Here is a 27,779-nt window from a genome sequence, read left to right as displayed (position 1 = left end):
GTCTTAATTATGACTTGTGGTGAGATTTCATAATTTATGTTGCTTTCAGAGTAGAAAAATATTCTGCGTCAAGCTACAATTAAAATGTGAAGGGTAATAACTATTCTACAGAAGTTTTGAGATTGGGAATATGAATAATAAAATCCCACAGCCATGGATGTCTCATCATTTGCGTTATGGATATCATGAAGCTTGTATTCTATACTGCAGATTTATTTGAAGCCATTGAAAATTGATGGAAGACAACTTTCGATTTACAACGTCTAGAAAATATAAATGATAAATTTATGATTGCTTCATTTCATTTGCTGTCTGGGTCAGCCATGTTTTATTGGATTGTCTGACCTATCAAGATCTTCAAATCTTGAAATTAATGTATTCTTGAGATGATACAATAACATATACTGTCTTCATTGGAAAGAAATGGAAAAGAGAATCGTATTTACTAAAGTGCTATTAGCACTCATATCACCATTTCAGGCCGTATTTTATTACAATTTACGTCATCAAATGTCTCAAAAGGGATCATCAGAAAAAATCATGACTAAAATCTATTTGTCAATTTGGGACTTGGAGTCAAATCTTCCAAGGAACATTAAAGAAGTCAGGTTTTTACCCAAGTCATTCCCTCTCTTAAAAAGTATTTGAAGTAAATGCAAAAATGTCATGACCTTTCTTAAAATCCACTCGCTTATATCACACAAAATAATAACACCAGACATCTCAAATCGATAGTTTAATAAACAAAATAGACGAAAAATATTTGGCCATTTATTGAGGTGACAGTTCAGATATAATATTATTCAAGTTAATGAAACAACCACCAATTACAATAAAATCACATTTGACTTAATATCAAGACATCAAGGTTAGAAACTTAAACATTGTTTTTTCTTCTTTTTTTTTTTACGAATAGCAGTCGGTTTTAATTCAAAGGCATTCGGACCATACACATTTTACTCAATTTTACAAAAGATAAAAATATCACCACATTTTAGTTTGAAAAGGTAGAATTTGCATGATATATAAAAAAATATACTCTGAATATCTTTAAGAAATAAGATCCCGACTGCACACCAGACGAGGCAAGGGCCTCAATACCGACCTTTGTCCCGTAACACAAGGGTTTGCGATTAATCATACGCTTGATTTTTAAGTTGATTACACATTGTAGTCAATGCAATCAATCGTAAAATAATGTTAAACAATGATTGCTAAGCTTTGTGTTAAGGGCCCATGATCAAGTCCACCATGCATACAACAATCACGGTGGATATAAATTGGTTTCAAAGGGACCTCTACATCAAATATGCCCAAACAAAATATTTGTAGGGGCTCAATATTTGGGCAGGGGCGGTGCCACAAGTGTAGGGGCAGGAGGCAACTGCCCCTTATGACGTTTGAAAAAAAAAAACGGGGGGGGGGGGCGAGGAGGAAATAAAGAGGATAGAAAGAAAAACGAAAATTGTATATAAAAAAAAAGGAAAGGTTTGGCCGTGTAACTCAACAATACCCCTATTACTGAATTAAGGAAGAATATGTCGTCGGCTTGCCCCCCCCCCCCCCTCCATCCCGACGCCGCCCCTGTCTTTGGGTGTTTTGAAACGATTCGGGGCAACAAGATCACAGGGCCTTAAATTCAAACGTACCTACTCCATTCATATTGAATAGAACAAATGAATACAAAGCTGCAAAAATATTGAGAATAAAAAACAAGAATATTATACTATACAATGTTGTATCGTGAGTCAAACAAATCTCGGTTGACGCGTAACAATATTTTCTTATTAGTAACTATGTTTTAGAAATGTACAGTGCATTATATACTTGATAAAACTCATGTATGAATAATAATTGATAATGATGAATATGAAGGTTAGACAATTTTTGAAAGACATATAAACAAATATTATCTTCATATAATCTTAACCGAGAAAATCTATACAGAAGTAAAAAAAGTTCCTTGATTTATATTTCACTAAAGTGATCAAACCTGTATAAAAAACATTCGTAAGTAGCATATTTCATTGAATACAAAATAAGGCCGAGTGAAAAGACTAATATATACATACCATATAAAATATCGAATCAGTTATCGACCAAAATAATATCTTCATACCCTGTTCATTGCATACACAGTAAAAAAAGAATGCGCATTGTTTAAGCATGTCACTCTAACAACAAATTGTTTAAAGTTGTTTAAACTTTTCTGTAATTGTTTAAACTTTTTAAACAACTTGTTTAAAATGTTTAAACAGTTGTGTAAAAAAATAAACAGTTGGTTTAAACAGTTTAAACAATAGTTGTTAGAGTGACGGATATTAACAACGTGCTTAAAATTTTAAACGGTGTGTTTACAGTGTAAAACTAATTGGTTAAGCGTTCATTTAACGACTAGTCAGAACCTAGACGTACTTTTTTAGAATTTTGCCAAATATTAGACAACCGTCAAAAAGGAACGTCTCTAATTTCTTGTAATTTCCGAATTCAAGAGTTCAAAAGAAGATTTTCCCCATGCAGTACTGTTAAAATCTGTACAGCGACATGATTGTGATATCCAATTCCACGCAGTTATTTTTTTAAATTGCGATATAGACTTAATAAAAAATAGAAATACAAGAGACGAGCTCGTGATATATTCACTGTAAAAAAAAAGAGTACGGATTAAGTGTCCATTCACCTTAAGGGTCCTTAACAAGTTTTGAAATACACATCAAGCATGATTATATTCCTCTATTATCTATTTTAAAAATAGAAGATTTGTAAAAAGTTCCATTATTCCTATTCCCCTAAAATTCGGCTTGCTGCTTTCATGGAGGAGGATGATTATGATCTTGTTAATATTATCAATTTTAAGCAAATAATTGTTATCATAATATAACAATAAACTATCATTCTCCTCCATCAAAGCGGCAAGTCGAATTTCGCCGGAGTACTGTTGTTTAGTAATTACTTAAAAGTATTGTTTTAAGTCATGAAACTTGCTTTTTGAACATGAATAAGTAATTTTGTCTGTTGCTCTTTGAATGGCTTCAAAATTAAAGTATCAACAATTAAAAAAAGTAAAATCTTTTTAGGATGATATTCCTTTAAAAAAATCGACAAACTCAATTTTAACTCCAATTTCTCAAAATATCAAATATAATATAGAAATGGTTGATACAAGACACTCAACCCAGCTCTATCATAATTTTCATAAATCATACATATATGAAAATACAAAAATGCAGCTGAAATTTATACAGATCTGTGCGGACTGCTTCATTGGCCATACATAGCGTCTATCTGGCTCTTGAAGTAGTTCTTCAGTGCTGGGCGCTTCGATTTCATGGTGGGGGTGAGAAGCCCATTCTCGAGGGAGAACAGTTCAGCGCATAAGAAGACTTTCTTTGCCTGGAAGGATAAAAGAAACCGTAGGATTTAAAGTGTAGATGAATCAATCATTTCTCAGATTTTAAGTTCACTGTTGGGAAGCTGGTGTTCCCCAAATGAGTAAGAGCAAGTCTGGTCCCTAGTCACACTTCTCTCGGAGTGAGGTGAGGGTCCAGTCCATTTGGAGTGAGCTTTTAATCATTTGAGAGTGAATTTACATCTTTTTGGAGTGAAAGTGTCTAAAATATACACAGTTAATCACGTCAGGAAGGAGCTCTAATGCCACTGGCGTCAAGCCGAGCTGTGAACCTATTATTCGGGGGGGGGGGGGTGATCTATTGTTCCCCCCTTGGATAGTATGACGTCACGGATTTACGCCAATGTCTAATTATTAATAATTTTTCTGTATTTCGTATTTATATTTATTTATATATTTATATGTTTGATTTGTAACTTTGTGTCTCACTGTAATTGTTCATATAAGTGCTTGTTTGTAACATTGTAAATGATCCAATATGTGTGGTTTTATATCAATAAATTTTGAAACTTGGATGTACTCTGTAATGATGTTCAGTTCACTCCATAGGAATTGATCACTGTAAGCTCTCGTTCATTTAGACTAGAGTATATATTTTGTTAAACGAAACCGGTTCATGTTCTTTATCTTAAAATATATTTTGGGTGAATTTTATCTTAAAATATATTTTTGGTGAATTGTACTAGCCATTACGCAGAATTCAAAGTGTATAATTCTTGGTTTGACGCCATTCGGTGATTAAAGAGATTGGTATAAACACCAACATCATGGTCAAAACCAAAAACTTCTTCATAATTATCAACCAGCATGAGCAAAAAGTGGGGGGCTGACCATTCAAAAAAAAATAATTAGATGGCCATTTTTAAGTTTTTGTACACGATTTTAGAAGCCCCCGCAGCCCACCCCTCCCCGTTTCCGCGGCCCCTGACAAAAGGGAATTGCATACTAATGCTACTTGTTCTACTTAATTTCATTTGGAGAATCCACGAATGATTGAAACAAACAAATCACCCCATAATAACTCCCGGCTCCTCAATGAGAAATATGTTCATTCCCCAAAAAACAATAATGATAATAAAAAAGTAATATACTTACTTGTTCAAATGAGTTGAGTCCAGCTTGCTTCCCGATTCTCACACAATCGTCGAGGATCATTTTGTTGACTTCCTAGAATGAAAAAGGAAAAAATGAAAAAGAAATGACCTCGTAAACATTTTGATATCTCTTCGAATCCCCTTTTTCATATTATTTCTCGGCGTGAATTTTACTGCCTTTTCATTACTAACGGAGATATATCACAAACCGTGAGGTATGTTTTCAAAATATACTATGTGGGGGTGTGGTATGATGACTAGACACGTGACAGTCAGGGGTTCGATCCCCGGCTGCGGCACTTATGCCCGTGAGCAAGTCATTTAATCAACAGTGCTCTCTTTATCCTTCATTCAAATAAATGCAAATGCTAAACGCATTCTTTGTAACTATGTTTGTACTTGTTTTTTTAATTAAAAAAAAGATTTTGGCCCGTATTCTGATAGCGGGTTTAAATTAAACTCAGGTTTAAAGTTGTGGGTTAAGTATGGATAGCCAATTGTTACATAAATCACTAACAGTAGAGATATAATGTTTCAGCTCATTCGGCTCTCAAATCATTCATAATTGTCTACTTAGTATAAATAGATGATTGTCTTCACCATCGATGAATCCGGAAAGAGCACAGTAAACATAAGAAACATACAACTTAATAAAATTTTTGATACTTTTGGCTTCCCATACTTAAACCACTACTTTAAACCTGAGTTTAAGTCAAACCTGACTTCAGAATACGGGCCTTTACCTTTCGTTTGCAGAGTTGCTCAAAGCTATTTCCAAATCCCTTTGACTTTCCTACTTTCAGAAGCACCTCCTCATCTGGTACAATGATGGCTACACAGTAACTCTTAAATGGAAAATTAAGCGAAACGGGTTATTAATATAAAAATACAAATATTATATATCCATACAATCTAAAGACACCAAAGGCGAAAAGGATGGGAAAGGGCCGACGAGTGACAGAGTTTTTCACCCTTATAAAAAAGCTGTCGCTCTTCGGTTGTTTTGAAATATGATTTTCCCATTTCCGTCCTTTAATTTCTTCTAAGTGTACGAGCCTATTTGAATTAAAATCTACAGTGTAGATGGATTTAAAGAAACGTGTGTAATCACCACGCTTGATGAATTTGTTTGTAAAACTTCCTACATGTTCATATTACAAACTGATAAACAAGCGAATGGTGCTGGCGATGAAAAATAAAAACTTACTGTAATATTTCATGATAAGAAAATACTATATTAACCTTATACAGGGGCGAATCCAGGGTTTTTTTTTTCCAAGAGGGGCACATTTTCTCAAAGAAAATTTGACAAGCAAAAAGAAAAAAAAATCGCTAAAAATAAAAGGTAATTTTGTCCCAAGGAAAATTTGACTATATAAAAAAAGAGTTCTCACTTGAATGTCATTTTATTCCCATTAAAAAATATGTCACTCTCAAGGGGGGGAGGGGCACACTTGTGCATGGACTACATATTTACATTAACAATATTAACTATGACTCACAAGGGGGGCACGGGTCGGAAATGCACCCCCCCCCCCCTGGATCCGCCACTGGCCTTAGATATTATGTTTAATTAAGTTCCCATCGAAATACGAATTAAGTATGAGATTTTTATTACTATTGTTTGAACTTGTTTTGCTGTCTGGAACTATTTTGTTTCTATCATCAACTGGAGCTAGTGCCCAAAGAAAATAATATTTTATTGAGAATGTTTAGGCTTGTCACCCGAAGGAGGGGATAAGTCTGTGCATATGGGATGTGAAACAACGTTATTTTTGAGATTTTGTGATCATATTTATGTTTAAATTGTGTTGTTGTTGTTGTTGTTGCTGCCTGAATTATCAATGGAATATGCATGACCTTTACCCTTTGACATACCTGTAAGCTATCTCCATGAACGTAGACTTGACCCACATACTCGCTCCTCTGGTAATAGGTTTCTATTTTCTCTGGAGCGACGTACTCTCCCTGCTGAAGTTTGAAGATATGTTTCTTCCTGTCGATAATCTTCAGTGTACCATTCTGATTAGCGAGCGATAAAAGAAACAGATAATGGACTTTGATTTCAGTTTCCCAGTAAAGATTATGATGTGACCGAGTTTTAAATTAACGATGCATATTAAATGAAACATAAGTTGTAAAAATACAATATATGTAACTAATTAAAAGAGATGTAAAACTTATAAAACTGATAAGAACTGATAAAACTTGAATTAGGAAATAGCAGTCTGATTTATTTGTCTAAAACGACATATGGAGAGTTTAACCCAATATTATAGTCACTCATCAGTTTCAACTTGTTATTGTGTCTCTTGCTATCAAATAAATTCAACATCGAGAAAAAATTATCTCTGTTATTGAGGTTCCACTTAAAATATGTGTTTAAAAAAATTGTGAATATTTTAATTCGACATGTTACAGTTTACTATTTATATCGAGTATCGTTTAGGACACTGTTAGATCGTAACAAGTACATAGAAGACTTATTTTATTACAAAAGTTTTATTTTATTATACAGATCTGAAACGAATACTCTAATCATGCGCGGAGATTTGGGGAGATTTTTTTTGGTTTTTGGGGGAAGGGGTAGGGGGTGGGGGTACAGTAGCACTTTACTGTTAGCACGTCCCCTAATATCACCGCCCATCCTCTACATACTTATTTCTTATCATAAACCATAAATGATATTTTAGTTTGATTTTTATAATAAAAAATATCTTTCGACTTACTCTCTAAATGCGTAAGAGCTAATCTGGAGTGAACTTTACATCCTAGTAGAGTGCATTATAGCTCCTTTTGGAGTGAAAATGTCTTCAGCGATGCACAGTTCACTCCAAAAGGGGCTATAATGCACTCTAATAGGATGTATAGTTCACTAAAAAGGGATTGGTCCCTCGTCTCGCTCCAAGTGGAGTGTGTTTAGGGACAAGATTGGTTTCGTATTTAGAGAGTATACTCCCTTTTTATGGAAAAGGTTTCCTTTTTCTTCCTCATCTCCTTTTCTTCTCTAAGTATATATATATTTTTTTTACAACTTGAACCATGTTATCGGGACAGCCGCCACCTGTCCCCTTCCCAGGGCTCCATCTGTCGAAATAAAACCTCCTTTACATGCATTAACAACCCTATTGTGGTTGGCGTCATTTTCTCAACAGGTTTTATATTTCACTTTTCGATTTCCAAACACCATAGATAGGTCCCTTATTCCCTATGGGTTCGGACGCCTGTCAACGACTCGGGATGAGATCTCGATATAATACATTTCTGCTATGAATAGAGTATCTGCTCTTGACCGATATCAGAATGCAATACATAATTGAAACAGGAAGGTACTAAAAGTACAATGCACTTCAAATCAAACTTTCAACCGCAGATGTGCAGTTTGCTACATCTAGAAACCTGAAATGGAATAAAGTGGTCGGATTTGGTTTTAAGGATATAAATGTTTATTTGAATTGACATTTCCTAACTTTGAGAGTTGATCAAATCAAATGACGAAATTATATTAAACAAGAAAGTTCAAAAAGGTAAAATCGTGTTATTTGATATTAGGTATAATATTAAGGAAACTAAAATAAAATTCTACTTTAATGCTAGCATTGTGTTCTGATAAAAGTTCAAATCCGCTTTGAATATTGCTGTATGATGCCACTACTATCGTAATTCAAATACGATTTTTTTTTCCTGCATAGCTCGATTAGCAATATCCTGAATATTTATTTTAATATTTATGCATCTATTCGAAACTTTGATACTTGAGATTTAACAAATTGGAATACAGAGGCGTAATAAGCTAAAAAATTAAGAGGGTGAGATATGGCGTGTCGGGCAAAATTCATTTTAAAAAAAGTTGCGAGCGATCAAAAATGTCGATATTTTTATTACAAAAATCCAATTTTATCATTATGACATAATATTCATAAGATAATATCATATCTCAAAATAATATCATAAATCACCCTTCTCTCTTTTTTTTTTTTTTTGGGGGGGGGGGCAAGCGCCCCTAAGCCCCTCCACCGTTTAATATACATATAAAAAGTTTATCACATTTTTTACCAAAAAAAAAGAAGAAAGAAAATGGATCGCAAAGGGGTCGTGTACAGTGTAGTGTGCGCTGCATGGGCCCCAAGTTGGTGCAATGATCCAAAAATTAGAAGGGTAGACACTAGGCATATAAGGTAACATCCTAAAAAGTCGCAAGGGAACGATTTTTTTTTTTTTTTTTAATGAAAATCTAATTTCATAATAGATTGTTGACATTATATTCAGGGAATAATATCAAAGTAATGTCACCCTTTCTCCTTCTATTTTCTCAGTCGTCGTTTTTTTTTTTTTTTTTTTTGGGGGGGGAGGTATCAAAATGTATCCCACAATGCCCTTACCGGAAGCCATTTTCCGATGTCACCTGAGTGCATCCAACCGTCCTCATCAAATGTCTCCCTTGTCTTCTCCTCATCCTTGAGATAACCAATGAAGATGTTACTACCACGGCTACAAATCTATGATAGGGAGATGAAGAAAGAAGAGAAGGGGAAAGGAAAGGAAACAAATAATTGAGAGAAAATCGATAAAAGAAAGAAGGACGGGTAGAAATAACGGAGGAAGATAGAGAGGAACAGTGAAAGTTGGGATAAAAGAAAGAAAAACAGCAAAAATAAAAGTATGAATGTCAACCGGCAGAACAAATAGAGCGAAAGGTGTAACAAAATTGGTATAAGACAAACTCCTGAAAATGACTAAGTTACAATAAAAAACTGAGAAAATGAGAGAAAAATGTTGGCAAACAATTCAAATCAAGAATATAGGGAAAGGAGCGTCAATAGAAAAGAATAAGGGGAAAAGAAAGAGCAGAAGGGAAGGAAGAAAAGAAACAGGAAAGCAAGTATGAACAAAAAATAAATTCGATTAAAAGAAAAAAAGGAAGGGTAGAAATAACGGAGAAAGGTAAAAGAGATCAAGAGGAAATATGAAATTTGGGGTAAGAGAAACGAAGACCACGACAGATGGAAGTAAAAGATATTTATATAATACGAGTTAAGTAGTGCCGAAAGATTCGTCGAAAGGAAAACTCCTTCGAATCAGAAATTCATCAGATAGAGTAGAACGAACTTTTTTATAAGGACTTGAAGTTGATAAATGAACGACCATCTTGATGTGACACTTTGCTGCATGAAATGAATAACAAATTAGGGTATCATATTTTAAATTTAATTGCTGAATGCTGAGCCGCTGCAACGTTAAGTTTTATACTCCCATCATTGAAGTATATATACTTCAATATTTTTTTCATAGAAAAAATGAAAAAGGCGAGATAAATTGTAAATAATATATACATCAACGATTTTTAATAAGTAATTACAGTATATTATAGATTCATAGCTAACAGGGAATGAAATAATAGAACAATTAAAAATGAATTTGTCAATGAGGAATTCATATAAGAAAATGTTCGGCCAAAAGTGACTGTATTATAATGAAAGAGTATTCTGAGATTGTTTTTACCTCTCCTTCCCCGTTCTTTGCATAATAATTCATATCGGGTACATCAACCAATTTAATCTCAGTGTTTGGAAGTACTGCTCCTACATGGCCAGGCGACATGTCCGCCGGGACACCGCATGTTACGATCGCTGTGGTCTCCGTTTGTCCGTAACCCTCCAGGAGCTGTGAGTTAAGGAAAAATAAAAAATATATTATAACATTAAATGGCACGCCGTACATGATGTTTTCTGCCCCAGGAGAAAAATATATGAAAAAAAAAACAATAGAAAAAATGTGTTCCCCCTCGAGTCAGGGTTGATTGGAGAGATGAATATTCTTTTATTTTTATTATTATTTACTTATTTTTATTTTTTGCTTTTAAAAAAATATTTGAGAAAAAAATGTCCCATATGCCGCTCCCTCATTGCTGGCAAATCCTGGTTCGACCAAAATAGTATACTTTGCCCAATTCTTTTTGAGAGTATATTTCGCTAAAATAAATCAATAGATATTTTCGTTGAAACAGCACAATTTTATTTTTATCCCACTATCAATGATTGAAATTAAGAAGTGTTTTTCATTGTGTAACGCTAAATTGACCCATTTTGCAAACCGCGTTCGCAAGACCTCCTCCGTTTTCTATTTTTCAGAGTACACAATCGATTGAGCAGTAACTTCAACAAATCCATTTGTTCTGAATATACAAGTTTAGATTACAGTAAAATGGTCTAAATCTCTGAAAATTTACAGATAAGATTACTCCGCGGAGATGAAACCGAGAACGCGCCTTCATCATATGCCCAGTATCACCCTCTCTCGTCTTACTCTTCTCTTCACAGAAGGTGCTTTTAAATTCAAATCGATCCTAAGGAATTAGTTAGAAGACGAAACAACTGTTGATAGAACGTGGAGGGTTGGTTACATCCCCTTTGCTCACGGAGATGAGATTGATTGCAGAGGGAGGGCGCTCCATTATAGCGACATGAATACAATCACCAGTCGCCTTTCCTTGCAAATTTTGATATCATTCACAGTATGAGTACCATTAGACGTTATCTATGAAATAGTATGCCAAGATAATGATCATACAATCACACAAATTTGTTATTTGTGAATGATAAGCTAACAAGTCAATCTAATTGCATAAAAAAATGACTTTATAAGTGCGCCCTCTATCGAATAGCTTAATTTCACGCTTTATCCACAGAAAGACAAAAAAGTCGATTAAATAGAAGGTGTGATAATAAAAGAGAGTAATCCTATCATTATACAAAAATATAGGAAGAGTGGGGTCCAGAACAAAGATTTATAACAATAATTGTGGCTACCCAAGATTAATAAAAAAATAATAATAAGTAATAATATTTCTAGCCGTTCAGTTTGGGGGTCTTGATTATTTCCCCTTCTCCTGTGGCAGCGCCAACGCCGGGGATTTGGTCTATATGCGATGTCCCTTCAGGGCCACCATACCATAATTTACCCTCTCTTTTTTATCTCTTAAAGACTTCCCTTGGAAGGAAAATAGAGAAATTTGACCTACCGTCACTCCTAGAACACAGCGGAAGAAGTTTTTGGTTTCTTCTGTGGTAGGCGCCGATCCAGTCGTCATGAAACGAATGTTTCCACCCATAATATCCTGAAAACATGATGTATGAAGTTTTTGTTGAAGTAAAAGTATGTATATCCTGCAGAATTGATGCCCATTTGATTTTTAAGATTATTTGTTAAAATTCCCACTAACTTATATCATTTTCCCCATTTCATATATCAAATAATGACATTCTGTTAAATCTTTACCCATGTTTTATGTAAATATTGAAATTTTGTATTTCTTGTAGTTGTATACACAAATTTTTTATTTCGCGTATTATCTCGTGAGCATTCGTATTTTCGTATTATTAAAATGCTTTCGATTCATTATGTCAGTCAAATTCAATGCGTATAGATATTTAATGAAGACAAAATTATGACAACAAAGATAATTGGGATACTCAGATATATTATCGTTTTCCCCCTCATCTATATATTTGCACTGAATATCTCAATAACAGGTTTTAGGGGGAGTAAAACACTGAGAAGAAGTTAGCTTTGTATGAAAACAGAAAAATAAAGAATAAAATCAATAAAAGTTTGAAAGCAATTGGACAAACAATAAGAAAGTTATAATGTCGGGATCCCTTATGCTACGGAGATCCACCCATTAACAATGCAAGCAAGTTAATATGTGATGTCACAGAAGTAAAACGCTCCCCTTTAAAAACAACTGAAAATATACCCTGACATCTCCTTATCCCCATCCCATGATAGTACAAACTCTCTTCAATGATACAGTCTACGAAATCTGTATTGTATTTTCTCCCAAGAAAAGATTCACCTGATCTATGGATTGACTACATAAAAAGTGTCAATTCAAGTAAATTATGTAGAAAAGTCATTGGGGGTTGTACAAGTGTGACATCACACATTTTCGTCGCATTGCCAATAGGAGGATGTCCACATATTTAATGATCCCAAGATTCAACTACCATTCCTGTTTCACACAAGCTAAATTGTTCCCAATGTTTCATTCTCTTATAATAAAAGGGAATTGTAAGAGGAGACTTACTCTTAATGGTTTGAAGACCTTATCCCACTTCGTATCTGTGCGTGTATTACCCCTAAAAAAAGATGATAGAATATGTTACCAATCACGATGAATTTCTTCTTTAAAATCTTGATCGTTCAAGAGCATACATTGTACAGCAAGTGGCCTCTAACAACAAAAGATGATAAGGTTTGTTCTATACGTACTACTATATAACTTGAAATCACAATATTGATTGCAATTCCACAAATGGCCCTTAAACACACACACACACCCACACAGAGAGAGAGAGAGAGAGAGAGAGAGACTGGTTGTGAAAAATCGAGCTAGCTCAAGATTACCATGCAGGTATAATTCCGCAAAAGTATAAGAAAAAATGTCAGGGGATGAAGCAGCTATAGCGACAAGGCAGCTGTGAAAGAAATAATTTAAGAGAGAACATGAGTGAAAGGGAGGGGGCACCATCATATCACGGGTGGGGGGGCAATGAAACTTGAATTATCGTCAAACTATTTTTCTTCGATCGTCTAAGTAACTTGATGCGATTTAAGAGAAAATACTCACTTCATGAGCTGAGCAAGTTTCTTCTTTCTTGCAAGGTTGAAGACAGTGTATTTCAGCTTGCCTTTATCCTTAACTCCCTGAAGAAACTGCCAAAAACAATAGTATAAAGTACAAAATAATAATGTACAAATTGGTCTAATAGGTCTATAAAGATATACATAGAATTGAAATAATGGAATTGCTACACTAAGCCCTTTCTAAGTCTGTTAGTAGACTTGTATGAACATAACGAGTATTATGATGATACAACAAATAACGTCTCCGAAAATGTAAACCAAAGAAAAAATAATATATGCTGTCAAGAAACGCTCTTATACAAATCGACTTAGAAGACATTTGGCCTATACTCAAAACAGGTGACTTCGACGTCGCTCCCAGACAGAAAAATGGGGAGTGAACAAAATGCAAGAAAACAAACGAAACAAAATAAATTTCACCTGAAGGGTGTTGAAGACAATTCATTATAATCAATATTAAAAATGTAAGTTAATTAGACATTACTAGATAAATTTCCGTTATTAAGAAAGTTATCTTTCTGTTGTAAGAAGAATGCCGAGCGAGCAATCTCAATCGATGGCAAGACTAAAGATTTGTTTTGGTATGTGCAGGTAAACATTACTTATTGATTGCAAATATCTTGCAACTCTCCTAAGTTGTTCGTTTTCTGAGAGAGAGAGGGGGCGGACAGGGGGGATATAGACAGACAGACAGACAAACAAACAGACAGAGACCATACAAACCTTGTCATAGATCCTGTTCATAACCCTTGGTACGACTGGCATGATGGTTGGTTTCAGAGCTTGGATATCATCAGTAAGGAGTTTGATATCGCCTTGAGAGTAACCAATACGGCCTCCGTGTGCTAAGATAAGCGCCTGTCAAGGTCAATAGATGAAGTGTGAACATTATATGGAACCTTAGACTCTCTCAGAGTCAGTAAAAGGGGTACTCCAGACTGAAAATATTATGATTTGAACAGATCAAGAAAAATCAGACAAACGAAACACTGAAAATTTGATCAAAATCGGACAAGGAATTACAAAGTTATGGCAATTTAAAAATTTGCATTATTCCAGTGAAAAGTTCTAGGCATGTCTTCTTGAATATTCATTGAGCAAACTGATGTCATATTATCCCACTTGTTCTTTTGTATTTTGTTATATGAAATTAGGTTTATTCGATTTTTTCTTTCAAGAACTAAAAATACTGGAATAACAACTGATTAAGTACATTACATATTCTTGCTGCAACTTATTTCAATACAAGGAGACATATCATTCACACGTCATGTATGAACAATTGAAACAATTATGATTTCACGTAACATAAGAAAAGGGAAAGTGGGGATGTGACGTCATCAGCCCATCTATTTGTTATCAGATTTTGATGAAATTTTCAGCATTTTGCTTTGTAAATTTTACTCTACTTCGGTCTTCGGACGATATAAATATTTTCAGCCCGGACTCCGGAACATCCTTTTAAGAGCACAGTCTTCATAATTTAATTCATGAGTCGTGTGGTCCAGTGGTTAGAACATTGGACTCATAATAGCAAGGTTGTGAGTTCGAATCCTCACTCTGCCATTGTTTCCACTTTGATAACAAGGCCCGGAGTAATATCTGTCTTCTATAAGTTCTATAAGGTCAGCCACCATGACTGATTAATTTTACCTAGACGTAAAATGTTTCCTAGGTAATACCAGCTTCAGCTTGGTGTTTACCAGCAACATGCTTTCCTGCCGAGTTCCTACGGGAGTTACCATAAACAGAAACAGAAAGTTCGGTAGCATGGGCGAATGAGGGGATTTACATGTACTAGTCTCAATTTATGGGAGTAAACGTACTCGTTGTTTTGTTCAAATACGAGACCAATAAAATTGCCCTCTTTTGATTGGTTGAAAAGCAAGTTGTGTTAGATAGAGCTGTGGTTGTGCAACTCTCTCAACAGTGGGATAGCAATCAATCTTCGGAAATCTTCGAGAATCTTCGGAACATACCTGAGCAAACCGTTCGTAGATGTGCGCCAGAGGTAGATACGAAAAATGAGTCTCGTCTGAGATCGGAGCTTTATCCTGCGAAATGAGAAAAGACAAAATTGTTTCTTTAATGTCGTCGGGGGGTACTGAAATCAGTAATAGAACGGAATCTATATATTTTTTAATAGAAAATAAAAGGCGAGAAGAAATTGTCTTTTTTAATTCATGGAATATCTTCACATGCAGAATCATTAAGATCATTTGGAGAAAAAGATGCAACAGCCACATTTCTCATTATACAATTAGTAAGTCGGAAGTAGGCCCTAAATTTCATTTATTTTCATCAAGAATGTGTTACAAAAATTCCCTTGAGAGATATGATTTGATCTTTCCACTTTCAATTTAGGAAATACGAATATGAAGAAAAAAATCCATCCGTGTAAAGGCTATCATTCATTATTTGCTAGATAAAGCCATAAGACGTATTTATTCACACGACCATAATTATTAAGACAACAGGAGTTGGCTATGTAAATAAGACTAGACTGTCATCGCTGTGCAGGAATTATACACATTGCAAGTGTTTGCTGTGGCAGGGGTACTCTTTATCTCACCGGCTCTGGCCTGAAATTCCTTTTGGTATATATCGTTGGTTCCCTGCAAAATATTGTGAGTGATGTGTATTTTTGTGTGTTTAAGCGGAAAAAAGTTCTTGTGTGGGGGTTGAAATATGGGAACCAGAAGAAGAAGAAGAAGAAGGACTTACGTGTATGAGTGCCATGAAGGCGGATAGATTGCTGATTACATTACCATGAGTCAGCATAGCTCCCTTAGGGTTTCCAGTCGTCCCACTGGTGTAACACACTGTGCAGAGGTCGCTTTTCTTCGGGAGCTATGTGGAAGGCAAGAAAAAAATGATTATGTTTCCAAAAGAAACCCGAGTTATAGATTCAATGTTTAGACTATTTTTTACCAATTTCTGTAAGCTTGTGATAGCAACTCTCTTAAGAACCCCGTAATAAAAGTAAAAGGTGTTGAAGAAACGAACTTGATATTAATTGATAGAATGCTGAGCCACTTATCCCCGTTTCAAATTCAAACATGCGTGAACATCCACGCCTCAACCACCCTTACACGCTCACGTCCATTCATACACCCACACACCCTATACACCAGCCCACAAACCATAACCCACTGTCTCATACACACCCACACACACACGCACGCACCTTGCAACTCTAACACACATTAACGTACCATCGCACGCGCGTTCACCCACACACTCATGAACATCAGCACACACAACTCACATCGCACACCTTTAATAAGGCACACATAACATACACCTATTGCTAGATATAGGGTATTGCTAGATTAGAGAATTATACTTAGAGTATATAGAAACGAGTGAGAGTCCCAAGAAAACAGAGAATAAAAAACTCCGTCTCATCGGGCGCGTACTGTCCCCAATCTCTATGCAGACCTTGCAATTCAGTTCTTTATCTGAATTTATGACATTAAACAAAAGTATTTCTCATCATTATTTTCCGGGTATAAAATCGTCTTTGACATTCAATCCGACTTACCATGTCCGGCTGTTTGTTGTTTAATCCATTTTCCTAAATGAAACAAAAACGAAAATGACATAATTTATAGCTTATTAATTGTGGCAACTTCTAATTAGATTTGGCAATGTACGTGTCAATTGTAAAATCTGTATTACTATTTGAATGCTATCTTCAAACATAAGAATGTATGAATTCAACTTAAAACTTTCGTTTCGAAGAGAATACTGAATGCACGTTGATGAAAAGCTTATTTTCTCTGTCATTTGTTAATGCATTGTCTTTTCGTAATCGCATTTTATGAAATGTCATTCGTGTTTACCTCCACTTCTCGATATTGAAGGAGTTTGATATCCAACTGCTCTGTCCTTTTCCGCAGCTCGTCGGTGATGGCGCTCATCATGACAATTCTTTTCAGAACAGGCATCTGATCAGCTTTCTCAAGAAGAAGCTTTGCTCGACTCTCTGTGTCACATACCACTGTCCCGATATCAGCTTTGGAATGAAGAACATGAAAAATAATAAATCCAATTTAGCCATATTAATTTTTAAGGAGAAAGGGTGAAAAGAATAAAAGAGTCTTTCAAAGAGACAGGCATATGCCTCCTATTATTAATTCACTGAGAGAAAATTACGCCACCTTTAATCATCTTGCGCCCACCCATATGTGACCTCAAAACCAATAATAAGTCACCCACAATGATTTTTGGGGGAATTTCAATTGAGCTTGAAAATGCACATCCTAAGCTTTAATATGATATCTAATTTGTCAAAATTGATCAACCCTAACCCTCACAAGTATATACTTGATTGAGTGCAGAAGAAATTACGCCAGACCTTAAAAAAAGGAGAAAGCAAAAATAAGAGATGTGTACACTGCAATAACAGTTAAACTCTTGTATTTTTTTAAATTCAACTTCACCACTTCATTTTTTGTTACAGTGTGAAGAAGAATTACTCTTTCAGATAAGCTCAGTAATTTTCTAATTTTTGCTTTTTGAAAAAACGAATGACTATTTCGGCTGTCTGACAGGGACTCTTCCATGCATGGCGACGTATTGATGGTTTTGGGGTCACAAACTATAATCCTTTATATCTTATAATATACCCTTGTACTCACTGCACTTCCTCCTCCAAAAGAAACAGGCATAAATCTTACCTTGGTTGACGATGAACTTGCAGGCATCTGGACCGAGTGTGTCATAGAGTGGGATGAGAACAAACGAGTATCGATTGCATGCCTGCTCGGTGATGCTCCACTATACATGGGGTAAAAATATAAACTATTACAATGCATCTTAATCTTAATGATAATTATGATAATAATATGCAGCAATAATTAGCGCTTAATACAATGTTTTTAAGCGCTGCATACTATTACTGGGTTAGTTCTACAGTTAGTGCCCAAGATCACTCGCTTGCTCGTTTGCTTAAATTTTCCATTTTCACGTCTTTCGATTTTTAATGGAAAGTGGGATGCGGAAGGGGGCGAAGTCTAGAAAAATAAGGCTGTATATGAGGTCGAATATCACTATTTCAAAGGTACCAAAATCTTGCTATAGATGGGGGATTCTTTTTTTTTCATTTACGTCTATATCCATTCGAATTCAATTAATACTGCAGGACAGACCTGTTCACTTTATCAAGAATAGTTTCAAAATGTATTGGTTTTTTTTTGTTCATTCTATATGAGTTTTTATGAGGCTTTAGAAAAGGGGGCGCTCCTCCAGCGATTATGTTATTCCAAGTATTTCGTGGAGAGGGATGGGTGAGAGGGAAGGGGAGGGGGTGAAGTGGGAGGGACATCATTTACCCCAATTCTATTCTGTGAGTACAATCCAATCATAGTCTGTTGTCCTGGCTCCACCCCGTCAGCTATGAGACCAGATCCAAAGTTTCCCGCTCTTTTGTAAATCTGTAGGGGAAAAAATTACATGACGCTTTCATTCAAACTTTACCACTATAATACGCCAATAAACAGTTGTAATGTTTGAACTCGTGATTTTGAGTGTTTATTCTTAAGTTATTAGTTTAGTGATCATACATAAAATGACATCCAAACTAGTTAGAGATCTGTAGAAATTCGATTAAGTTACTAAATGTTCTGTGACATCATGACCACACAGTTCGTCGCAATTAACTGTGATTACAGCTCGTTAGATTTACACGACTTTTACAGTATTTATGTCACATACAAACACCAATATATTTTACTCACGTGATCATACGTCACCCATCTGTAAGGTGCCTTTGGTTCGGGCCTCCATCCATAGCAAGATCCGTTGTCTGTCAAAAATGTAAAATATTTTTTTACTTTAATCTTTTCGTGCTTTACTTGAAATTATGAAAAATTACAAATGTGCACATCAATATAAAACTGACAAATTTCACTGATTACATTTTATTGTTTAAATTATACAATATTTCATTTTTTATAGATTTGACCTACTATAAAGAGAAACTAAAAATAGCTGCTGTAACACTTATATAATACCGATATTACTATATAGTTTACTACTGCAATGAGAAAGCGAATTTTAAAGGTTAAGTCCACCCCAGGAAAATGCTGACTTGAATAAATAGAGAAAAATCAAACTAGCATAGTGCTGAAAATTTCATCAAAATTGAATATAAAATAACAAAGTTAGGTCATGTTAAAGTTTCGCTTATTTTTCACAAAACAGTTATATGCACAACTAGATGAGTCAGCCAATGATGTCCATCACTCACTATTTCTTCTGTATTTTATTGTTTAAATTATACAATATTTCATTTTTTATAGATTTGACAAAAAGGACCAACTTGACTGAACCATATAATATTAAACAATGCTAATTCCACATGTTCAGGGAAGTTAATTGTTTTATAACTTGACAATGAGGAGAAAATTAGAATATTTCATAGAATAAAATACAAAAGAAATAGTGAGTAGATGGTGTCACAGTCTCCTCATTCGCATACCAGCCAGGATGTGCATATAACTGTTTTGTGAAATTAAGCGAAACTTTAAAATGTCATAACTTTCTTATTTTACATCCGATTTTGATAAAATTTTCAGTGTTATGCTTGTTGGATTTTTCTCTTTTTATTTAAATCAAATTTTTGTTGGGGTGGACTTGTCCTTTAAAGAACAATATTACCTCCTAGCTCAGAAATTAATTAAACTATGTATTTGGTTTATTTTGTCAGGGTTACGTAGTCCATTTGTTAATAGTCTTCTACGGGGCCCTAAATAGTTGCAATGATATTTATTGGCCTATTTCTTTTGTAAGTCCTGTTTCACACCTTTGTCCATTGAATTTTTCATTATTTATGTTTTATATTTTTGGGGGGTTATTCTCTTGGAAATAATCAATTCAATATTTTGCAGTTTATTGCCAACTTTTAGAATTGTTAGCCAGTGGAAATATTCTACTTACTAGATAATCGCATCCCCCTCTTAAAGACATCATGTAGAGTTTCCATTCCTTGGAAGAAATCAAGATCAGGTCCAAGTTTAGCTGTGATAGGGTTGACATGAACATATTCCTTTGTGCCCTGCATGGTAACATTTTAACAAAATATTATAATATTCATATATTGTTCTCATTGCTATTCTTTTTCTTCTTCTCCTCCCCTCCTCCTCCTTCATCATCATCTTCTTCTTCTTAGACTTCTTGTTGTTGTTGTTGTTGTTCTTGTTCTTCTTCATATTCTTCTTCTTTTTCTTCTTCTTCTTCTTCTTCTTATTATTATTATCACTATCATCATCATCTTACGGATGTGATATGTTTGCATTATTATCATTACTAATACCATCATTACTATCAAACATCATGCAATAAGAGTGTCGAAATAACTATGTCATGAAAAGATGAAAATGATCATTTCATGGCTTAGCTGAATAATTGTATATAAGGAATAAATAGCACAGTAAAGTACTCGTCACTGTGACGAGTCGTTGGTAGAATGAAGAAATGTAACTCATATACTACAGTGTATGTCGCTCTTTCAGAATCCTAGAATGGTAGAATCCCGCTTGTATAGGCTTAATATTTTACGCAGTTAATTGAAAAGTTTGTAGTTTTTAATCCATCCATCAATGCCCTTGTCTTTGTCAATTTGACCCCCCCCCCACCCCTATCCTCAAATCTCGTTCCGTCCCTTCCACTTCGCCTGCAACATGTAATTTTCTAAAACATAGGGAGCGCAAAAGACGGTACATTTGCGCATGCTCAGTTCTAAAATTAGAGGAACTGAGATTGTTATCCCCTTTGCATCCAGTTGATGTTCAGCGGCGTAACAGGGTCGGTGGCCACGGGGGGGGGGGGGGGGGGAGGGGGGGGGGCAAGAACCAAAAACTTCCCGGTCATGAACAGGTGTAATGATGTAATGAGGTGACAATTTTGAGAGGGCCAGAAATTGCGTATCGGGCAGAATTTATCTTTAAAAAAAAAGTTGAGAGCGAGCGAAGCGAGCGAGCAAAAATTATGACCTTTTTAATACAAAAATCCAATTTTGTGATAGAGTTTGACATGATATCCAGAAAAATGATATATTTCACTCTTCTCTCTTTCCATTCCTATTTTTGTGGTCTGTATGCCACTGTGAACAGGATTCTTTGCGACAGTAGCGTGAAGAGTAAAAAAAAAACGAGGGGCGCAGTATGAGACATGTGCTAAAAAGCTGCTTAATATAAGTCCCGAGAAAAAAAATCACCTTTTCATGAGAATCTAACTTTGAGATATTTTTGAAATTATATTCAGTAAATAAGATGATATCCTATACTAACTTTTTCTTTGCTTTTCCTTCCTCCTTTTTTTTTGTTCTTGTTTGTAGAACTTTTGGGCGAATGGCCCAACCCGTCCATACTCATATACGGCAGTGCTGTGCGGTTGGGGTCCGGGGAGGAGCCCCCGGAACTTCTTGATATCAAAGTCATTTAAACCTCGCAGATTGCCGCTATTTTAATCAAATCGCGGGTATATACAGAATATAGCTTTTAAACAACACATTTATTCAACCCAGTTGCGTAACGAACCAAATATATTTGAGGGGGCAAAACATAGCAATGTGGGAAAATTTACATCCTATATAATATCCACTGCATGTTGGTTCTACTCTATTTGTCATTATATTGATACGTTTATGCATTGTTTTTTATTGTTCATATAACATTGTATATTGTACCTTTTTAATGGATGTGAGTAAAGTGAACTGAATTTGTTAAAAGTCGCCAGCGTGCAAAGCGAGCTGGAAAAAAAATTGCCTATTGAAATTAAATTCTAATCATGTGATAGATTTTTCCACTATTCAGCAAATAACACATTAACACATTTCATTGTTTCGATTCATTTCATTATACGTTGTCTCCTATAACTTCTTTATTTCCTCTTGGGTGTGGAACCAAGACACCCCCCCCCGCCTGTAAGCCAGTGATTGAACGTGATTGAACGGGGACATTATAGAGCCATTTGATGGTTATAGATGAAGAGCCCCTACTAGCTTATTTGCATAAAATTTAGCAAGCTAATAGCACAATGTTGTATGCAGTCCATTTTTCTTCCCGCTCTTTATTTTCAATCCTCGGCAGCCCGGTCGTGTTATTTTTTTTTCTTGTCCCTTTTCTTTGTTTTCTAATTTAGCTTTTGACTAATTCCATTCTACCTTCGTTTCCCGCTATTGTTTGCCATTTTGTCATCTTTTAATTTATTTCCCATCATGCTATTGCATTACATAAGCCTATTTCGGAATGATTTGTTCTTTGTCAAATGTTCTTCATTCGTACCTTTTCCAATAATTTTTTTTTTCGTTTTCTTTTCACTTTTCCTTTTCCTTTCCTTTTCCTCCTTTCCTTTTCCCCTTTCCTCCCCCTTTCCCTTTCTTTCTCCCTCCCTTTTTTTCTTTTTCCCGTTTTCTTTAATTTTCCCGGTGAAATCCGCCAGGGGGGCGGCTTGCCCCCCCTGCTACCCGCCTATTACGCCACTGTTGATGTTTAAAAAAAGTATTCATATACGTACCGTTTTCTCAACAGATTGCTTGTTCGGATCAATACGAGGGATTCCCAACCGTTTTAAATGCTCTTTGTGTTCTTTAAATGCCAATGACGTCATCTTCGAAACCGTTTCTCCTTCCTGGGTAAGAAAATGGAAAGCAGGATAGAAAATAAGAGTGCTTATTTCCAGTGAATTTTATATTTAGCATATCCCTCCTGCTTCTAACTCATGTTTTCACTCTCACATTTTCTCACATTGCCCTAAACTCTTGGTTTCTTTATCTCCTGAATTTTCCATCTCACAACTTTCGTCTGCCTTTAGTTTTCATATCATGTCTTAACATCCCCTCCCCGCAATTTTCTTCCTACCCACCCCCCCCCCCTACACTGTAAAAATTATTGGGTAAAATCTTAACCAGCACGAGGGTAATCATGTGTCCAACCAATTTGGGGCAGTCAGTTTTACCCAATGCGGGAAGCAAAATATTGTCCAGTGAGGTAAAAAGATAAGCAGCAATTACTTTATAGAATGGGCAAAATTTTCATCACACTGGATAAATAAAAATGCCCAATGTTGGTTGGACACATAATTACCCTCATGGAGCATAATTATGTTTACCCAATATTTTTTGAGTATATCTCTCTCTCTCCCTCCGTCATTCTCTGTATGATGATACATTTCAATTTTGTATTTTGGTTCATTATTCATTTCAGCATTTCAACCATGATCCTTTAATAGCATTTGAGTTTTTAAGTACGATTGAGATGATATGCGTGTAATGTACATCTACGGAACATAAAGGGGCTTGGTATTGATAAACATAATTGTCGCCAAACGTATATTCATTGCAGGAAATGTGAGGATATACATGTACATGTATATCAAAGGCAAATCAATACACAATATCATACTCGGTGTCGATTCATGGCGACTGACGAGCTATGAAATTAAAGAAGAGGCACACTACAGGTAAAAATAATACCTGTACCATAGTTGAAATATATGATAAAAGTTCAAACATTCGCATTTGATTAAGGCTTAATGAACCGAATGGGGTTACAAGTCGTTCGAAATAGCTCTTGGTTTCGAGCAGATAATGCGAGCATTGGTGCAGAAATATACACAAAAGGCGCCAAGAAATTGAATAGCCTATTGAAATTGTCTTCATGCACACAATATTCATTTTCATGCGTGCAGATATGCCACGACTACCAGCGAGCTTCTGATCAAAATATTTGGTTTATTGTGTTTTGTTTGAATAGATGTTCCTACATGTATATTTAGGATACATATTTACACTTGTATGTATATACATGAAGAAAGAATAATTCGCAATAAAAATCATTAAACCTGATCCTATAATGGTTGATTAAATGTACGACCATATTCATCTTTGTTTGTTATAATACTCCACAGCATAAAATTAAATTTACATGACGGTAATAATATAAAAACGGATTATCCAACTTACTCCGAACTTGGAGTAGGACCCTTCCAAAAAAGGGACCATGTTCTGACCTTATACATGTTGGTATACATGTACAGTATGTGAAAAGAATATAATTGTATATCATATGCAAAGAACGGGTCTCTTAACTACAATTCCTAGATTTCTACGGTGAACACCCACGTTATATTGACAGAGCGTCCATGAATGAATTTCTTACTCTAGGACCTAGATATATTTACTGTAGGCCTATGTCTATGTTTAGTCAAGGTCCAAACACGAAGACCCTAAATACAAAGAGGTTAACCTAATTCGGACCTATTTCTGTAATTGTAGAAATTCAATTTACCCATCAGTTTATACAGGCTTATAATAGTCACAAGAGTAAATAAAGATCTCGCAGTACAATCTAAATAATGTCCCTCAGGTTAATGAATCAGGGTTAAAATAGTTTAACTATATCTCTATTTGACTTGCGAGTTTACGAGATGATAGGATCTGATGTTTAAACATTATGAACAGGCAGTTGTTAGGGGTGTTGTCATTGACCAGATTTCGCTCTCTCTCTTTTTTTTTTGCAGTTTTTTCTTTTGATAATATAATTATACGTATTCAGCAAATACGAACTGACAATAATTATTTGTACCATATAACTTACGAATACTTGTAAAACACGAAACCAACCATCATGAACAGAATAAGTCAAAGATTCCGAACTGATGCTTTTGAAGAATGTATTTCTGTGCATGCGGTATAACAGCCTGGTCTAATTTTGAGCCTCCCACGTACCTCCCTTGTTTATGAAAGTCCATGCATTTTACCCCGACGCATTCTTTTATTTTGCTATCATCTCTTCCATCAACGGGTATGGAAGAAATCGACGCCTTATTCATTAAAAGTGCCTTTCAGTTAACCATGCAATTTCTATCAAAATGGTGCTTTACAAAATGTCGCCATGAAAAGGAAAACTGCCGAGAATGGTAGTATATAGAACAACAGGTATAAATACATGTAATAATATAGGCCTACTACTTGTCGAAATTATTCACAAGGACCAATGCAGAATACAAGCACATGTTGGTTTTCGTTCTGGAGGAATGGTGTTTCCTTTCTTGTTATCCATTCTTTTCATCTACACAGCCTGCTATTCTGTCAATGGTCAATAATCTGGACATAAAGACTGCTGACCATTGTTCAGAGGCACGCTATGTGATGCTCCAGTGCCTCCTCTCTGGACAGTCGAGTATTACACTGGAAAGCTATTAAAATCCTTGACCCGCAAATACGGTGAAATCACCTTTTGTCTTTGATGAGAGTTTCTTTTGTGACGTCACGAAAACCACAATATTTAATATATAGATATATTCATGATGAATGTACACCAAGTAAACAAATTCGACTATACAGTAATTTAATAGAGAAATTTCATGATTTAATGTTCAATATTTTACAATAAGACATTATTAGTGTTATTGTCAATGACTGTATGAATGTGACTCTAATACTACTTGGTCTTATATCTCATTAGCTCAAAAGATATAACATGTTTGCTGAAAAAGCAAAATTAAATGAGAATGAAATGAAACAAACCTTTAACATTGAATGGAACAAACGATAATTTTGCTATGTAATTTGATATTACTACCAGACCTGTCTTTTGAGAGTGCTTCTTCATGTTTTTAATGCATTTTCTGTCCTCGTTCATTATATTAACCTTCACTTTTCATTTCATTATGTTATACTGTTAATGTGTTTTGAAACATAGTATTTTTTGTGTAATTGGTCAAATAATTAACAAACTTGTTAGACACATGCAGTTGTAGAGAATAGAAGTGATTATAAAAACAAGAATAGGCCTCGAACGAAGTACGTCTAAACGTGATTTGCTAAAATTTACATATTATTTTCATCACGTCAAAATTCAAAATCAAGCTCAGTTTTCATAATAATCCTTCCATGTATAATGTACAACTCAGCAATACAAGAAGCCCTGCTGAGATGCAAATTATATATGTATAGCACAAAGGCTTATTGGACCATCCACTCGAAACGTATAAAATACACTTAACCCTCGAACCAGATTCATGAAATATATATATGTTTCTTTTTCAAGATTGTATAAATAGACATCTAATTCACTATCGACGCTCAATATTAAGTTGATAGTAAACACACGATATGATAAAAAGCCCACCATTTATTCTTCAGTGTATTTGTATGTTCACAGTAAACAAGCAATGACAGGTGTGACTCGATTGCCAGCCCAGGTAATATTGCCTGAATGTATATTTGACCGTATTACTTTAAATATTTACCTACCTTGCTCTTGTGTAACCCAATATGACTCGGTGCACACTGCGAAGTAATTTCACAAAAGTGGTATTCTGGCAACTGTGATAAACATTCGAGTATGGTTGATAAGAGAAAACTGTATGGAAACTACCTTTCCCTGTGTAATAATCCCACGTATTTGATTACCAATAGTACTAACGTGGTTTGGGGCGAATTATATGGTAACGCCCATCGGATAACACACCCCTAGATAGTGTGTATGTGTATGAGTGATGAGTCAAAATGAGTGTGTAAAACCCGAGAATGGCGTACAATACAGTTTGGGTATGGTTTTGCACGACATACGCGCGCACACACGAATGGAATGCTGTCGGGTTAATTTGGTGAAAAACTGCGACCGTCCTGGTAAAAAGTACATTGACTGCGGCGCCCGAAAAAAAAGGGTAAAAGGTGGATTAATATCAAATATATCTGCTGTTTGTTGGTTACTATCAAATCTGTTAAGCCATTGCAGTTTAAGTGCAAACCTCAGTGTGGAAATACCAGTGAGTGCAGATGATAAATCAGTATGTTGAATTGATGGGCTAGCGTTGATAAAACAAGGATGACTAGATAAAAAGCACTTCAATTTTTAGAATTACAAATTACAAATTGTGACATTTGCATATGGACATAATTCACATGAATATAAACAAGTGCAAATAATTAAAAAAATGCAGGGGCCAGCTGTCATAAGCAAAATACTTGAAAGAATAGAAGCCAGCTTATTAGCTGATTTTCTTGACAAGAGTTAACATATTCCTTGTTAAAATGGACGCTTTCGAATTCTAGTGTATATAGGCCTACACATAAAATGGTGGTATAATTATAATGATTTACTGACACATTTCGGACTTTTTTACAGGTCTTAAAAGTCATTAAAGGACAAGTCCACCCCAACAAAAACTTGATTTTAAATAAAAAGAGAAAAATCCAACAAGCATAGCACTGAAAATTTTATCAGAATCGGATGTAAACTAAGAAAGTTATGGCATTTTAAAGTTTTGCTTAAATTCACGAAACAGTTATATGCACATCCAGGCTGGTATGCAAATGAGGAGACTGATGACGTCATCCACTCACTACTTCTTGTGTATTTTATTGTGAAAAATATGTGAAATATTATAATTTTCTCTTCATTGTCAAGTGAAACAACGATTAATTTCTCCATGAACCACATGGTTCAGTCATGTTGGTCCTTATTGTCAAATCTGTAAAAAATGAAATATTGTATAATTCAAGCAATAAAAAACAAAAGAAAAAGTGAGTGAGGGACATCATTGTTTGTCTCACTAATGTCACTAAGTTGTGCATATCAATGTTGTGAAAAATAAGCAAAACTTTAAAGTATCAT

At 35.0% G+C, this 27,779-nt stretch overlaps 1 protein-coding gene across 2 annotated transcripts; it reads right to left on the bottom strand.

Moving 5' to 3' along the window:
* Window positions 1-732: 732 nt before the first annotated feature.
* LOC129281868 (long-chain-fatty-acid--CoA ligase 6-like) lies at window positions 733-26,676 on the bottom strand. Of its 2 annotated transcripts, none has more exons than XM_054917794.2 (20): window positions 26,414-26,676; window positions 22,672-22,785; window positions 20,092-20,209; window positions 18,891-18,958; window positions 18,486-18,587; window positions 17,832-17,931; window positions 16,995-17,167; window positions 16,694-16,726; window positions 15,874-15,999; window positions 15,129-15,203; window positions 13,873-14,007; window positions 13,133-13,218; window positions 12,590-12,641; window positions 11,525-11,620; window positions 10,006-10,167; window positions 8,886-9,002; window positions 6,382-6,525; window positions 5,247-5,348; window positions 4,505-4,576; window positions 733-3,393 (listed from the first exon to the last, which is right to left on the bottom strand). In XM_054917794.2, exons 2-20 carry the CDS (start codon window positions 22,762-22,764, stop codon window positions 3,262-3,264), a joined length of 1,986 nt encoding a protein of 661 aa, XP_054773769.2. In that variant the 5' UTR covers window positions 22,765-22,785; window positions 26,414-26,676; the 3' UTR covers window positions 733-3,261. The 2 variants fall into 2 exon arrangements, with proteins under 2 accessions (XP_054773769.2, XP_054773772.2); XM_054917797.2 differs by having other exon boundaries at window positions 26,410-26,500.
* Window positions 26,677-27,779: the final 1,103 nt, after the last annotated feature.

Source organism: Lytechinus pictus, chromosome 18, assembly GCF_037042905.1.
Source record: "Lytechinus pictus isolate F3 Inbred chromosome 18, Lp3.0, whole genome shotgun sequence".
NCBI lineage: Eukaryota > Metazoa > Echinodermata > Echinoidea > Temnopleuroida > Toxopneustidae > Lytechinus > Lytechinus pictus.
This window is presented reverse-complemented; position numbering and strand designations above follow the sequence as displayed.

Coding starts and splice junctions, on each gene's coding strand:
- LOC129281868 (XM_054917794.2), bottom strand. CDS start 22,764: ATGACGTCATTGGCATTTAAAGAACACAAAGAGCATTTAAAACGGTTG. Junction 16,727..16,994: donor TTCAATATCGAGAAGTGGAG/GTAAACACGAAT, acceptor TGTTTCATTTAG/GAAAATGGATTAAACAACAA. Junction 3,394..4,504: donor GACTCAACTCATTTGAACAA/GTAAGTATATTA, acceptor TTATCCTTCCAG/GCAAAGAAAGTCTTCTTATG.